General features: G+C 33.5%; 1 protein-coding gene across 1 annotated transcript in view; it reads left to right on the top strand.

The window, feature by feature from the left end:
* Positions 1–16,876, top strand: part of DPP10 (dipeptidyl peptidase like 10) — a 676,003-nt gene that overhangs the window by 655,143 nt on the left and 3,984 nt on the right. Inside the window, exons 21-24 of the mRNA XM_082397857.1 lie at positions 30–84; positions 14,275–14,374; positions 14,628–14,686; positions 14,801–14,873. Coding sequence (XP_082253983.1) covers positions 30–84; positions 14,275–14,374; positions 14,628–14,686; positions 14,801–14,873 — 287 coding nt within the window. The remainder of the gene's footprint in view (positions 1–29; positions 85–14,274; positions 14,375–14,627; positions 14,687–14,800; positions 14,874–16,876) is intronic.

Genomic DNA, 16,876 nt, shown 5'->3' on the forward strand with positions numbered 1-16,876 from the left:
TAGCTATAATTTTTTTTTTTTCATTTCAGATTTTTACTGAAACAGCCATACATTGACTCCAAAAGATTAAGCATTTTTGGAAAGGTAAATAGTAGAAATATGTGTGTGTACATTATGTGTTTGTGTATGTACTTACATAACTACTTTCCTCATTTTACTATAATTTCTCTGTATTATCCTTTAAAATATAATATTGTAATTAATATTATATACATTCAGTTATTTATTAATTCAGCAACTCTTTACTGAGTATCTTTAATTGATGCATGGTGTTAGAAATAGAGCAACAATAGGACAAAAAAAAGGAATCGTTTTCATGAAGATTATCTTCTAAAGAGGAGAAAGAGAAAGTAAATGGATAAATGAAAAACACAGTTTCATCTGGTATTAAATCTTATAAGGAAAACAAACCAAGAAAACCTTGATGGATAAAAGATAACTACAGGAAGGGCCAATGTTATTAAATTGAGTGGTCAAATAAGGCCCCTCTGATTTAAGTGATATTTAGGCTGATACCTAAATAACAAGAGGGAGTCAGTCATAGTCAACTTGCTATTGAGGGAGCAAGTTCTCCAAAGAAGGAACAAGCACCACAGCCTTGGGGAAGACAACATGGCTTAGAAACTAAAAGGTGACCAGTATGCATAATTATGTCTTCCGTGCTCACTGCATGATATTTACTTCCTTTTAAAATTTTTTTATTAAAGTATAGTTGATTTACAATGTGGTGTTAGTTTCTGGTGTACAGCAAAGTGATTCAGTTATTCATATATATGTATGTATATATGTGTATTCTTTTTCATATTCTTTTCCATTGTGGTTATTTAGAAGATATTGAGTATCGTTCCCTGAGGATATTTACTTCTTATAGCAATAATTTTTATGTCAAGTTCAATATCATCTTCACAGTAGGAAATTAGACCCCATATAGATATTTATTGAGCACCTAGTTTATACATATCACTGGGCTAGACATTATAAAGATACTAAGATGACAAGAAACAGATTTTGTACTATTTTAGTTTAGAGACAAAGCAAATTCTTGGCCTTCATTGATTTAAACAAAATATGTTCTACTATTCATAATGAACCCAAAGACTCATGACAGAAAGTAACTGGTAGTTTTACTGGGGCATAAACTTTAGTGGTGTACACTGACAAGTAAGTCCATGAAAATCTACTTAACACATAGTAAAATATAAAACAACATGCATCACTACCATTCTCCCCCCACTTCAATCTGCAGTGCACCATGTTTTTTGCTATATTTAATTCTTGGTGTCAGTAATATTTAAGAGTTCAATAAAAATATTTTGTGAATAATGCTCCTCCCACATAAGTACAAACAAATAAATAAATAAAAGCCCATCACTAGCAGTAAAGATATTAGTGAAAAAATGAAAATATCTAAGAAAGTGATCATTCCAAAGAAATGAAAACACTATAGATGCATCAGCAAGTGCATATAGTAAAGTCTTATCAGACGCTGCAGCATGGATGAAACTTGAAGACATGTGCTTGGTGAAGTGAGCCAGTTACAGAGAGACAAATACTGTTTTATTCAACTTACATAAAATATCTAGAGTAGTCAAGTTCATGGTGGTTGCCAAGGCTGGAGGGAGGAAAAAGGAAAGTTGTTTTTTAATGGGTGTAGCATTTCAGATTAATGTGAATACACTTGACACGACTGAGCACTTAAAAGTGGTTAAGATGGTAAATTTTACATTATGTGTTTCTTACCACAGCAAAAGATGCATATAGTAGAGAACATTTTACTCTTTAGTGGTCCTAATATATGTAATAATTTACAAAGGACTTAGACCTTATGTATTTCAGGGCTCTACTTGTATACACATTAATAAGTATAAAAGACCAAATGAGCTATACAAACATTTATGAATATGGAAATTTAACAAAGATTCGGAAAGTTGTAAAATGCCTTATGAAGACAGTGAAACATGAACAGGATGTTGAAAATCATTCAGCAAGTAGAGGGCAAGGAGAAGAGTTTCGTGTAAATGCACAGTGTCAGTGAGGAGAGCCTGTTTGGAGAACATGAAATAAAGTAATTGACTAAAATTAAGGCTCGCATAAGGAGGTGATAGTTGACAGCACTGAGAGGAAGCCTGGGCACAGATCTTAGTGAGTCCTCCATATAAACTAGAAAATTTAGATGTTCGTCTAGAAACATGGGGAAATAAAACCGGAGCCTTCAGATTTAGAATTTCAAAAATCTTATGTTTATCATTGTATTAGGGGCTGTAGCATTGTATTAGGGGACTGCTGAGTCTCAGGCAATTTACTCTGGCAATCTAAATATAGGATAGACTGACACAGGATATAAACAAACAAAAACATAACTAGATTTATTTTAAATGGAAAAATACTCCATTTCGATTTTTAAAAAAATATGCATATCTGTGACTAAGTTATAATTCAGAAGGTGGCTTTCTTAACATATAAAGGAATGTTGTTAGCTTTAAGACTTAGTAGGTCTTGTGATTTTTTTTAATGTACTTGTTTTATTTCAGTATCAAATTATGTTATGTTAAACTCACAAAATTTGCTGAGGAATTATGTTCTTTTTTTTATTGTCAGGAAAATCTTGCTTAGAATTGGAGTTAGATTGTAAAGTATCTGGGGCTATTGCTTTCTTTGTTAGAAAAAATTTAATTAATGTTTAAATGTATTTAATCAATACAGGATTATTACAATCTTTCCATTTCTTCTGGAGTCAGTTTTAGTACTTTTTGTTTTTCTTCCAGTTTTATTGAGATAAAATTGACATACAGCACTGTATAAGTTTAAGATGTACAGCATAATAATTTGACTTACATACATCATGAAATGATTATCACAATAAGTTTAGTGAACAGCCATTATCTCATATAGATACAGCATTAAAGAAATAGAAAAAAAAATTGTTTTCCTTGTGATGAGGACTCAAGATTTACTCTTTTAACAATGTTCATATATAACATACAGCAGTATTAATTATATTTATTATGTTGTACATTACACCCCTACTACTTATTTATCCTGTAACTAGAAGTTTCTACCTTTTGACTGCCTTCATCCAGTTCCCCCACTCCCCACCTCTACAACACTACGTTAGTTCCTGTTACACAGCATAGTGATTTGATATTTCTATACATTTCAAAATGATCACCAAGGTAAGTCTAGTTACGATAGGTCACCATACAAAGATATTGTGTAATTATTGACTATATTCCCCACACTGTACATTTTATACCTGTGACTCATTTATTTTGTAACTGGATGTTTGTACCTCTTAATTTGTGTTTTGTACTTTTAAAAGGATTCTTTCCATTTCATATATTGTTCAAGAGCATTCTCAAAGTGTAACATATTCTCTTATTACATGTTTAATCCTTTTACTAGTGGTGGCAGTGTCCCATTTGGACTCCCGGGTTGGCTTATTAGTGCCCCTTTGCTCTTGCTGAAGCACCTCTTCTGCTCTGGGCTGCCTGCACTCACTCTTGCACTTGCTCTTGACCCCCTGTCTTCTCCCTTTCATCTCTCCCTCTTTTTCCATGAACCATATTTTGGGCTTAATTTTTGTTCTCTATTTATCTTTGTTTTCTATTTCACTAACTTCTACTCCTCGTGTTATTATGTTTTCTTCTATTTTTTTATCCCATATTGTTTTTAAATTACTATGTTGAATGTCTAGCTTATTAGTTTTTAGCATTCTTCCTTTCAAATATAAGTCTTTGAGTTATGAAATCCCTTTGCAATACTCCCTTAGGTACTTCCCACTAGTACTAATGTAGTACTTTTAAAATTTAATGTAAGTATTTCTCAATTTCCAGCGTAAGTATGCCCTCTGAATTGTTTTTATTATTTTTATTTCAATATTTTTATAGGAGTTTTGGTAACTTTTTATAATTGACTTTGATTATAACTGAATTGTAATCATAGAATTGACTAGAATAACAGAAATCCTTTGAAACCTCAGTTGATTCATGACTTAGGAATGATTTATAAAATTTTCACCTCTGCTTAAAAGATTTAGTGTTACATATATGCCCGTTTAATCAAACTTGCCCATCATGATGTTCAAATCATAAATTTACTTTATGATTTATTTTGTCTCTAATTTCCAAGAAAGCTGTATTAAAATGTCACATTATAATGATGAATTATTCAGTTTCTCCTTAGTAGGTTAATTTAGTCTTCATATTTTAAGACTATTTTTATTCATTCCCTCCAAGTTCAGATTATTATATCTTCTCAGAGAACTGAATCTTTTATTGTTTTTCACCAATCCAGTTTATTTCTATTAATTTTTTGCTTTATGGATTTTTAAAAAATATTAAAATCACAACATTAGCATTCTTTTCAATAGTACACATTGTTTTTGCTTTTCTATCTTATCATTTTCAAACTTCATCCTCACAATTTAGGTATTTGAAGATTGCATTTATTTATATAAATTGTGATTACCGATACATTTAAATGTTATAATTTTCATTATTTCTGCCTACTATCTTATTTGTTCTATTTTTTTTCCTTTCTTCCATTCATCTTGATTAAGTTGTTTTTTTCTTTTTTCTCTTTTTTTCCTTTTTCTAAATATATTTTTTGTTTTGTTGTCTGCTTTTGCAAGGAATTGCCAAACATTTTCCAAAGTAGTTATATCATTTTATTTTACCAACTGCTGTATATGAGAGTTCCAGGTGCTCTACATCCTTACCAAGAGAGTATCATAAGTCTTTTTAATTTAGAAGTTCTCTGATGATTAATAATATTGATCATTTTTTCATGTGTTTATTGACATATATATATATATTTTTAACACAACTGATTTATTGACCATTTATGTTGTGCAACAGACACTTTCGTTTTAAGGTTTACTAAATCAGAGGGAGTGTATTATAGTCACAAACCTGTCCCTCCCTTTTTTCAACTTTTAAATTGAGATACAATTGACATACTAAAATCATCATTATACAATAATATTGTATCTAGAAATGAGATAGTAGAAGTTCTTTCATCTTGTTCTTTTTCAGAGTTCTTTTATCTCATCTAGGTATTGTATTTCTTTATAAATTTTAGAATCATCTTTTGTAATTTTACTAAATAGACCATGGGGATTTTCATGGGAATTGTATTGAATTTGTAGATCACCTAGGGAGAACTGACATCTAAGAAATAGTGACACTTTCATATTTTTAAAGATATTTTTCTTTGGTGTTTTATGCTTTCTCCAATATGTGTATAGTTATGGATATTTTTGTATTAATCATATTTGGGTTTTGATGGGTTCTCTGAATCTGTGCTTTGTCTTCCATCAGTTCCATCAAAATTGGAATTTTACATATGGAATTCTTTAAAGCTTATGTTGCATTTGTATTTCTGTATTTGTTTTTGTTTTTCTTTTAATTACACTTAGATGGTAAATTTGGTCTGCAAACACCAGTGTGGACTTAATGGCTCAAATTTTTAGTTAAGGTTAATTTTTTTTTTCGTTGATTCAGTACAAGTTCATGATAAGAATTAAAAACAAAATCATTTTCATCAATCCTTTTGTGCAGCATAATTATCTCTTGTCATCTTTAGACAACCCTTTAGGGGTCTAGCTTTGTGAAGTCTCCCTTTAGATCAGGGGTCCTGAACCCGTGGGCCATGGACAGGTACCAGTCTGTGGCCTGTTAGGAACTGGGCTGTACAGCAGGAGGTGAACGGCGGATGAGTGAACGAAGCTTCATCTGTATTTACAGCAGAGAGGGGATCAAGAATAAAGATGAGATAGCAATTTTCAATCATTAGAGAGGAACGATTTCACTAGGAGATCATGATTGGTCTAAAACAGGGAAATTTGAGGAGACAAGAGACATGGATATCTGGAGAAGGTAAAACAACTTTAAAAGTGCAATGAATATGGAAGCTTTTTAAAACTTAACCTATGGGGATAATTACTCATTATTTATAGTCTTAAGAGTCTCAACTGCGATAGCCTCATCCACCAGAGGGCAGACAGCAGAAGCAAGAAGAACTACAGTCCTGCAGCCTGTGGAACGAAAACCACATTCACAGAAACATAGACAAAATGAAAAGGCAGAGGACTATGTACCAGATGAAGGAACAAGATAAAACCACAGAAAAACAAATATATGAAGTGGAGATAGGCAACCTTCCAGAAAAAGAATTCAGAAGAATGATAGTGAAGATGATCCAGGACCTCGGAAAAAGAATGGAGGCAAAGATCGAGAAGATGCAAGAAATCTTTAACAAACACCTAGAAGAATTAAAGAACAAACAAATAGAGATGAATAATACAATAACTGAAATGAAAAATACACTAGAAGGAATCAATAGCAGAAAAACTGAGGCAGAAGAAAGGATAAGTAACCTGGAAGACAGAATGGTGGAATTCACTGCCATGAAACAGAATAAAGAAAAAAGAATGAAAAGAAAGGAAGAAAGCCTCAGAGACCTCTGGGGCAAGATTAAACACACCAACATTCGCATTTTAGGGGTCCCAGAAGGAGAAGAGAGAGAGAAAGGACCTGAGAAAATATTTGAACAGATTATAGTGGAAAGCTTCCCTAACATGGGAAAGGAAATAGCCACCCAAGTCCAGGACGTGCAGAGAGTCTCAGAGCAGGATAAACCCAAGGAGAAACAGGCTGCGACACATAGTAATCAAACTGACAAAAATTAAAGACAAAGAAAAATTATTAAAAGCAACAAGGGAAAAACGACAAATAACATACAAGGGAACTCTGATAAGGTTAACAGCTGATTTCTCAGCAGAAACTCGACAAGCCAGAAGGCAGGGGCATGATATATTTATAGTGATGAAAGGGAAGAACCTACAACCCAGATTACTCTACCCAGCAAGGATTCGATGGAGAAATTAAAACCTTTACAGATAAGCAAAAGCTAAGAGAAAGCAACACCGCCAAACCAGCTCTACAACAAATGCTAAAGGAACTTCTCTAAGTGGGAAACACAAGAGAAAAAAAGGACCTAAAAAAACAAACCCAAAACAATTAAGAAAATTATAATAGGAACATACATAATCACCTTATATATGAATGGATTAAATGCTCCAACCAGACACAGGCTCACTGAATGGATACAAAAACAAGACCCATATATATGCTGTCTGCAAGAGACCCACTTCAGACCTAGGGACACATAAAGACTGAAAGTGAGGGGATAGAAAAAGATATTCCATGCAAATGGAAATCAAAAGAAAGCTGGAGTAGCAATACTCATATCAGATAAAATAGACGTTAAAATAAAGAATGTTACAAGAGACAAGGAAGGACACTACATAATGATCAAGGGATCAATCCAAGAAGAAGATATAAGAATTATAAATATATACACACCCAACATAGGAACACCTCAATTCATAAGGCAACTGCTAACAGCTCTAAAAGAGGAAATCAACAGTAACACAATAATAGTGGGGGACTTTAACACCTCACTTTCACCAATGGACAGATCATCCAGACAGAAAATTAATAAGGAAACACAAGCTTTAAATGACACAATAGACCAGATATATTTAATTGATATTTATAGGACGTTCCATCCGAAAACAGCAGATTACACTTTCTTCTCAAGTGAACATTCTCCAAGATAGATCACATCTTGGGTCACAAATCAAGCCTTGGTAAATTTAAGAAAATTGAAATCATGTCAAGTATCTTTTCTGACCACAACGCTATGAGATTAGAAATCAATTACAGGGAAAAAAACGTAAAAAAACTCAAACAGATGGAGGCTAAACAATACGTTACTAAATAACCAAGAGATCACTGAAGAAATCAGAGGAAATTAAAAAATACCTGGAGACAAATGACAACAAAAACACGGCGATCCAAAACCTATGGGAAACAGAAAAAGCAGTTCTAAGAGGGAAGTTTATAGCAATACAAACCTACCTCAAGAAACAGGAAAAATCTCAAATAAGCAATCTAACCTTACACCTAAAGGAACTAGAGAAAGAAGAACAAACAAAACCCAAAGTTAGTAGAAGGAAATAAATCATAAAGATCAGAGTAGAAATAAATGAAATAGAAACAAAGAAAACAATAGCAAAGATCAATAAAACTAAAAGCTGGTTCTTCGAGAAGATAAACAAAACTTATAAACCTTTAGCCAGACTCATCAAGAAAAAGAGGGAGAGGACTCAAATCAATAAAATTAGAAATGAAAAAGGAGAAGTTACAATGGACACTGCAGAAATACAAAGCATCACAAGAGACTACTACAAGCAACTATATGCCAATAAAATGGACAACCTGGAAGAAATGGACAAATGTTTAGAAAGGTATAACCTTCCAAGACTGAACCAGGAAGAAATAGAGAACATGAACAGACCAATCACAAGTAATGAAATTGAAACTGTAATTAAAAATCTTCCAACAAACAAAAGTCCAGAACCAGATGGCTTCACAGGTGAATTCTATCAAACATTTAGAGAAGAGCTAACACCCATCCTTCTCAAACTCTTCCAAAAAACTGCAGAGGAAGGAACACTCCCAAACTCATTATCTATGAGGCCACCATCACCCTGATACCAAAACCAAAGATACTACAAAAAAAGAAAATTACAGGCCAATATCACTGATGAATATAGATGCAAAAATCCTGAACAAAAACTAGCAAGCAGAACCCAACAACACATTAAAAGGATCATACACCATGATCAAGTGGGATTTATCCCAGGGTTGCAAGGATTCTTCAATATACTCAAATCATCAGTGTGACACACCATATTAACAAATTGAAGAGTAGAAATCATATGATCATCTCAATAAATGCGGAAAAAGCTTTTGACAAAATTCAACACCGATTTATGATAAAAACTCTCCAAAAAGTGGGCATAGAGGGAACCTACCTCAACATAATAAAGGCCATATATGATAAACCCACAGCAAACATCATTCTCAATGGTGAAAAACTGAAAGCATTTCCTCTAAAATCAGGAGCAAGACAAGGATGTCCACTGTCGCCACTATTATTCAACATAGTTTTGGAAGTCCTAGCCATGGCAATCAGAGAAGAAAAAGAAATAAAAGGAATACAAATTGGAAATGAAGAAGTAAAACTGTCACTGTTTGCAGATGACATGATACTATACATAGATTATCCTAAAGATGCCACCAGAAAACTACTAGAGCTAATCAATGAATTTGGTAAAGTTGCAGGATACAAAATTAATGCACAGAAATCTCTTGCATTACTATACACTGACAATGAAAGATCAGAAAGAGAAATTAATACAACAATAAATTTTGTTATTCATTACATATTTACAGTGTTTTTACTTCAAATTAATTCACTGTGTATTACAACTGATGTGGTTCAGAAAGAATCATACAAGTCAAAGGCTGTAGGAGAGACTTTTTTTTTCAGTTCTGTCAGTATATCTTTTTGACTGCAATCATGAACTCTTGAAAACTATCTCAAAAAGTCAGTTAATTATCTCAAAACCTGGGGCCCATGAAAACGTAAATCCTTAGTAAAATGGTATTACAGATTTCACCCCCTGTTTTTATAGTCCTTCTATCTATTGGATTCAGTTTCTTACACCACAGGTAAAATTTATTTTTTTAAAGAAATAAAATTATCTATATTTTAGGTCCATGGAATAAACTTTTAAAAATCTAGATAAATTTGTTAAAATTTTATAAGTAATGCTAAAATGCTTTGCAAATAGACGTGACATAACAATTGTAATGAATGGAACAGTCTGATCACTGAGAAACCAATAAAATGACAACACAACTGAAACATAGCAGCCTATACCAACTATTGACTATTGACATATATCAATGTCAATATATTGACAATATTGATATATATCAATATTGATATATATATCAATATATATCAATATATCAATATATTGACATATATCAATGTCAATATTGACAATATTGACAATAGTCAATATTGTCCTCTCATTGACAAGAGTCAATATGATGAACCCCAGTTTTTGGTATCTTCCTGATAGATACGAGTTGCTTTGGAAGTTAAAATCACCATTCTTTGTCTACTAGAATTTATATCTGATTTCTTATATCTGATTCCAATATTCTTGTGGAATATTATTTTTCCAAGAACTTTTTCATTATCCTTCTTGCATTCAGTGAATAAATATGAAATGATAAAGAAGAAGGAAAGCAATTAAAATTTATTTTAATTCCTGCCAGTGTTGATTTTCTTTTAAAAATAGAATTTATTACCTGAAATAAATCAGTTTAAAGCAGTATTTTGAATAAGATTTTTAAATGCTATAGAGAGAATTTTATTCAAAATTTTTTACTATCATTTAAAGAGTATTTACCGTCATTAATCCCAAATCCTGGATTTTTTTTTTTTAAACAGTAAAATACAATGTCTTATGCAACAGCAATTTACAACCCTTCTTTCACTTAGAATCACATGGAGAGCTCCACGGCCCATTCTCCACATATTGATTCAATTGTTTTTGAAGGCATTGATACATAATTTTTTAAGTTCCACTGGTCAAGGGAATGCTGGCTAAAGCTAGGAAGATATTATGTTGGGAATCTTTACTACATTATTACACAATAAGAACTTTCTATTCAAAATATGGACCAGCAGTATAAACGTCTCCTGGGAGTTGGTTAAAAATGCAAAACCTTGGGCCCTATCCCAGATCTACTGGATTAGAATAGGCATTTTTAACAAGATTCCCAAATAATTTAAAAGAACTTTCAAGTGTTGTTCTGGAATCTGCCCCTCCTGTGGAAGACACCATTCTCCTTAGTTCCTGGAGATAATGACTCTGAGAATCATGTGAAGCTAAGGTAAAAAAACATTATACCAATTTATTAATTTATATTATTTAAATATGATATACAGTTATTCTCAGGATAGTAATCTTTAGCTAGTCTCTCAAAGTAGTTATGTAAATAACAGAATTGTTATCAGTTGAAAGATTGGTTGTTGTGGAATTAGAACCAGAAAAGTTATCAACTAAGATACATTTTTCACTATGAGAATATTGTTGCCCCTTGGGAAATATTTGAAACCTCTTGGCTACAACTCTCCATGATAGAGAGTTGGGTTGAGAGGCTCTCAGTCTCCATGATAGAGAACTAGAAACGATGTACTGGAAAGGCTCCTTGTAGGGACAGAATTTTCAAAGTCTCTCTACAGTTTTGCTCTATAATAGCTATTTATTTACTTGCTTTGCATGACTCATCCCACACCTTCACACTTCTGAAGGGAAGCAGAACATGCCATCCCAGAATATGCCTCTTTGGCATAAGGATTATTTTGAGCTGATTATTTTAAGAAACAGCATAAACAGGAGACACAGCATAAACAGGAGAAGCTTTAAAAACAAAGTAGAAGTTACCCTTTTGCAAGGGACATTTACATTTATAAAGAAAACCTCTATTTGTGTCTCCCTCTCTTTACCAGGAAGGGAAGAATGACTAAATCATAAGAAACTTTTATCGCTGGAGAAGGCACTGACTTAAATCTACATAACAAACCTTACCCTTGTTTACAGTTCTTTTCCTGGTAACTTCCCATAACTGACTTTCCCCCAACACCTTTCTTCTGTCTTTAGTTGAAGATGGTATTTAAGGTGGTGATTTGGGCCATCTAGGGAGTTACTTAGTTTCCCTGCTAATCTCCATGCATAGGTGAGGTGTACACGTAAATAAACTATTTGTTTTTCTCTTGTTAATCTGTCTTTTATTGGAAGACATCTCAGCCAATAACTCAGAAAGATAAAAGGAAATTATTTTTCCTCCCTTCCACTTCTTTCTTCAGATATGTTAAGACATTTAAGCCTATTACATTTTCTTGTATTAATTTTGCTGACTTAAGGCTATTTTCATCCCTCTCAAAGAGACTAAGCAAAGGTACTCTGGGAGCTTACTTCTATAAGGGATAATTTTATTTCTCTCAGTTTCTAATTGTTGCAGAAGCTTTGCATAAATGTCTGGGTACTAGCTAAATATTGTACAAAATTGACATATATAGGGGAGGAAAAATAATTTCCCTCTACCCTTCTGAGTTCTTGGCTGAGATTCTCTTATAATAAAAGACAGATTAACAAGAGAAAAATGAACAGAAGTTTGTTGACATGTACACCTCATGTATACATGGGAGATACTCTGGGGAAAATGAGTAACTCTGTGAGGTGGCTTAGAAATCAGTCTTAAATACCATCTTAATAGTGATGCTGAAAACTCGGCCTCTGTGCACCCGTGCTGAATCCAATCTCAGAGACAGAGTTTTGGGTGAAGTAGAAAAGAATATCTTCATTGCTTTGTCAGGCAAAGGGGGATGCAGCAGACCATTGCCCCTCAAAACTGTGTGTCTCAACCCAGAAGGATTTCATGAGGAGTTTTATAGCAATGGTTCAAGGGCAGGGTTGCTGATAAGGATTAGAGTGTGTGCAGGGGCTGCACTCCTTTAATCTGGTCTCAGGTGGTCTGTTGAGTTTCTGTGGTTACTTTAATCTGGCCTTAGGTGGTCTTTTGAAGAGCTTCTCTGGTTCCTTTAATCTGGAATGAAGAATGCTGACATCTTCCATTTGTTGGGGATTTAGTACTGTAAAGAGCTCAAAGATATAGTTATGTGTATCCTTTGAGGCAGAACCAGTACCCTGCCCCAAAGCTGCACTGTTGTTTCTTGACTACTCCTCCCTTGTCTCTGCATCCCCTCCCTTCCCTGATTAGCAACTGTTCGAATCGGCCCTTTGGGACTCAGGGAAGGTCATAGAGGCTGGAGTCTGTTTCCCACAAACAAGAAACGGAGCAGAAAAGCTTCTGTGTGCAGGAGCCCCACAGAGTTCTGCTCGCTTTCAACAGGGAAAGGGAAGAGGGGATACAGGCATTTTAAGAGAGAGTAAATTATTGTTAGGAAAGACAAATGGGGCTTTAGAAGAATAGATGGGAGGTATAGTTTGTGATATAGTCTCTCTGGCTGTGGTGTCAACTTCTAGTCTCCTTTCCTGTGGCAAGAGGCAATCTTCCCTGGCTGATGAAACTTCCAGGGAGGGGATCTAGAACGATTGATTTCTTTTTGGAGGATCTGCCTTTAGGAAGATAAGGGGAGTTCAGAGAAAGCTTCTCTCTGCGTTTGCTGTTTTTTCCGGTGCCTATACCTCAAAATAATCAATATGCCAAGTGGCATACTTTGGGGTGGTGTATTCTGCTGCCCTTCACATATGTTCTGTCAGCCACTTCAGTGACATCTGATTGCATTTTGGACTTTCTAGTACCAATTTTTAAACGATGCTCCAAATAAGCATAAATGAAATTCTTTACTACTCATCTCAAGAGTTTAGAGAAAATAACAGGTTCCTATAGCACCGGACCACACTAGAATCATCTGGAAATCTTTCAAAAGTAGAGCCAATTGCATCAGAATTTCTGTGCTAAGGCCTGGGTATTAATATTTTTTTAATACCTACCAGGATACTCCATTGTCTGGCAAAGTGAAAAACAATGCCAAGAACACAGCAAGAATTAACGTCTAAAATGAACAGACAACTCAGTAGGTCATTCCCTTAGCCTAGCATTACTGTAGTTATTAAAATCTTTGGAAATTTTCTAGTCAGATCGTGGTCTACAAAAGAAAACTGGACACCTTGATTTATTTTTTTAAGAAGTTATAATTAAGTTTGTACAAAAGCATTTCAAGAGGATATTTAAAAATTAAATTTAAAAATAATCCAACTCATTGGATTAAAAATAATCCAATTAAATTTAAAAATAATCCAACTAGCAAAAGTATTTATCTTATACCATTTCTTTCAAGTTTTTAGTAGTGTGGAATTGAAAGCAGAATCTATACTTGTGAAGATATATTTTAAATATTTAATTCCTCTTTCTTAATTCTTAATAATCATTATTATTAAATGTTTTATTAAATGAATATACTGTTTTATTAAATATATAGTGCCTAAAATGATATGATTTAATCAGTTCTGTATTTCCCTAATTTCAAATTGTTTGGAGCTATTCCCAGATATCAAATCAAAGAGCAAATATTTGACACTTGATATATAATTAATTTTATATTTTACCTAAAGTTATTAAAATAGCTTATTATATAAAAATTTAAATAACTCTTTTCAAAATTTTCATCTGTACATAGTGATGTTAGTATATTCTTTGCTCCAGTCTGGGACATTATGAGACATTCTGATATGTATATTACCAAACAGTAACCAAAAGCTAAAAAAAATCTCTAGGAATATATATATATATGAAAACTTTCTTTTTTTTTTTTTGTCAGGGGTATGGTGGCTATATTGCATCAATGATATTAAAATCAGATGAAAACCTTTTTAAATGTGGATCAGTGATTGCACCCATTATAGACTTGAAGTTGTATGGTGAGTACTTCCTACAGACTGACCTAATATAATGTATTGATTCGTAGACGAGAAAGTTCCCATGTAGAGAAGCTCAGTTGAGTTCATTTATCATGTGTTATCAGAGATGTTTTCAGCTCTTTATCGCCTCTCTGATTCAATCAGTTTTAGTGGAGCATGACAATTAAATGTGAAATGTAGAAACTAAATAATGAAATACGCTAGTCAAATGATTTTTAGTTTACCCTTAAATTTCTGTTTTCTTGGGTCACAGCCTCAGCTTTCTCTGAAAGATATCTTGGTATGCCATCTAAAGAAGAAAGCACATACCAGGTAACTAATTTAAAACCAATGAAGAAAGAAGAGTGTTTTTGTTCTAAAAACCCAGTCAAAATGCAAATATAGGTAAATCTTTATATACAGATTTTTGTGTTTTTGTTTTTATAGGCTTCCAGTGTGCTACATAATATTCATGGCTTAAAAGAAGAAAATATATTAATAATTCATGGAACTGCTGACAGTAAGTATTATACTTGCTGCTACTGATTGATGTGGTCTGACCTTGAACAAAGGGGTACATCCAAGGACTTGCTTACAGGAGGCCCTGTAACCCTTCTGGGGAGGAGAACAGAGGAGAGGGGCACAAAGAATCTGATACCTGGTAGGAAGTGGGAAGAAGGACGTCAGGACTAAGAGGACAGGAGGCAATGAACCTCAGTGGCTGCACTGCCCAGTAAAACCCTCTGGGATGATGGAAATGTCATCTCTGTGCTGTTGAACACAGTAGCCACTGGCCACATGTGGCTCTCAAGCACTTGACATGTTTAGTATGACTGAGGAACTGAATTTTTACATTTTATTTCATTGTAATTAATTTAAATGTAAATAACCACATGTGGTTATTAGTCACTACTAGGACAGTGTTATTCAGCATACCTCAGATGGAAACTAACCTGAAAACAGCAGCATAGCAAATGGGTGCCAGCACTGAGATGATATTCTGATGAGGTTTACCACTTAAAACAAAAACCAAAAAAGCGCTTTCATATCACCTCTCATTTTTTATTATTTTAAACATTGGAGATGAATGTGATTGATAATACTAGTAATAAATAATATTTTATATTCACATGAAGTGTTTGGTACTCAAAGAATTTTTTTTATTATTTTATGTGAAATCTTAAAACAGAGGGCTGAGTATTTATAGCCCCATTCACAGATGAGAAAAATAAATTTCAAGGAGGAAACTGATTTATCCAAGGCTACCTGGCAAGTGAACAAAGAGAAGCAAAGCCTTGAAGCAATATTTCCTAAATCTTAAACTTGTTTTTGTCAGTCCACTCTGCCCTGCCTCAGTATTTTTATCCCATTTTACATAGAATATCACTAAAAAGGCCTTATATCAAAGATAATACCAGCTGTCACTCAAACTTAACTTTGAGGCATGTCAGGTCACAGTTAAATTAGAGCTTAGATCAATATTGATATATACCATACATATATATATACACACACATACATATAGTATATATTTGAATAAATAGGTAAATGAGGGAGAAGAGACAAATCTCCCTTAGGTAGATTTCCAAACCATTTATGTAGGTGCCCCAACTCAAGGAGACAAAGCTTAATTATCCTCCCTTCCCCCTTCACAGTGTGTTGCACTTAGTGATTTGCTTCAAAAGAGTACAGTATGGAATGGGGGGGAAAGAGTAACTTTCATGGCAGAGAAACTTGATAAACTTCACCTCAGCCAGGTGATCAAGGTCAGCATTAACAGTGACAAGTCATGTAGATAGTATGTAACCTTGATGTGGCTTCATGAGAATGGCATTCTATCTCTATATGGTCTTGTCCCAAATACGCATAACCCCAGACAAAGCCAAATGAGGAACATCTTACCAAATTCCTGACCAGTATTCCTCAGAACTGCCAAAGTCATCAAAAGCAAAGAACGTTTGAGAAATCATCATAGACCAGAAGGGGTTAAGGAAACACTATGTCTAAATGTTTCTAAATGTACCATAATAATTTAAGATGTTAACAGTAGGGAAAGCTGTGTAAGGGATATACAGGAACTCTCTGTACTATCTTTGCAACTTTTCTGAAAATCTAAAACTTATTATAAATTTTTTTAAAAAGACTTAGATGATACCATACCTGTTGTAGATGAAACATGATGTAAGAGAACATAAACATTTTGAAGGACATTAGAATTTTGTTCTAAGGTATTAAGAACTTACATATACATTGATAGTAATAACAAATAGTGATTATTAAGTAATGACTGTATGTTAGGAAATGTGCTAAAAGCTTTTAATATCATAGTATCTGTTTTTCACAAAAATACTGTGCAGTAGGTATTACTTCTCTTGTTATTTGACAAATTGGGAAAATGAATATTATGGAGTTTATATATCTTGCCGAAAATCACACAGCTATTGATTCACTAGAAAGGTGATTTGAAATAGGCATTGAGGCTCTTACTCACTTGGCTCTAAATCTTCAAATATGGGAATAAAT

This window comes from Balaenoptera borealis (genome assembly GCF_965194805.1).
Source record: "Balaenoptera borealis genome assembly, chromosome: 6".
NCBI classification, from domain to species: Eukaryota; Metazoa; Chordata; class Mammalia; order Artiodactyla; family Balaenopteridae; genus Balaenoptera; species Balaenoptera borealis.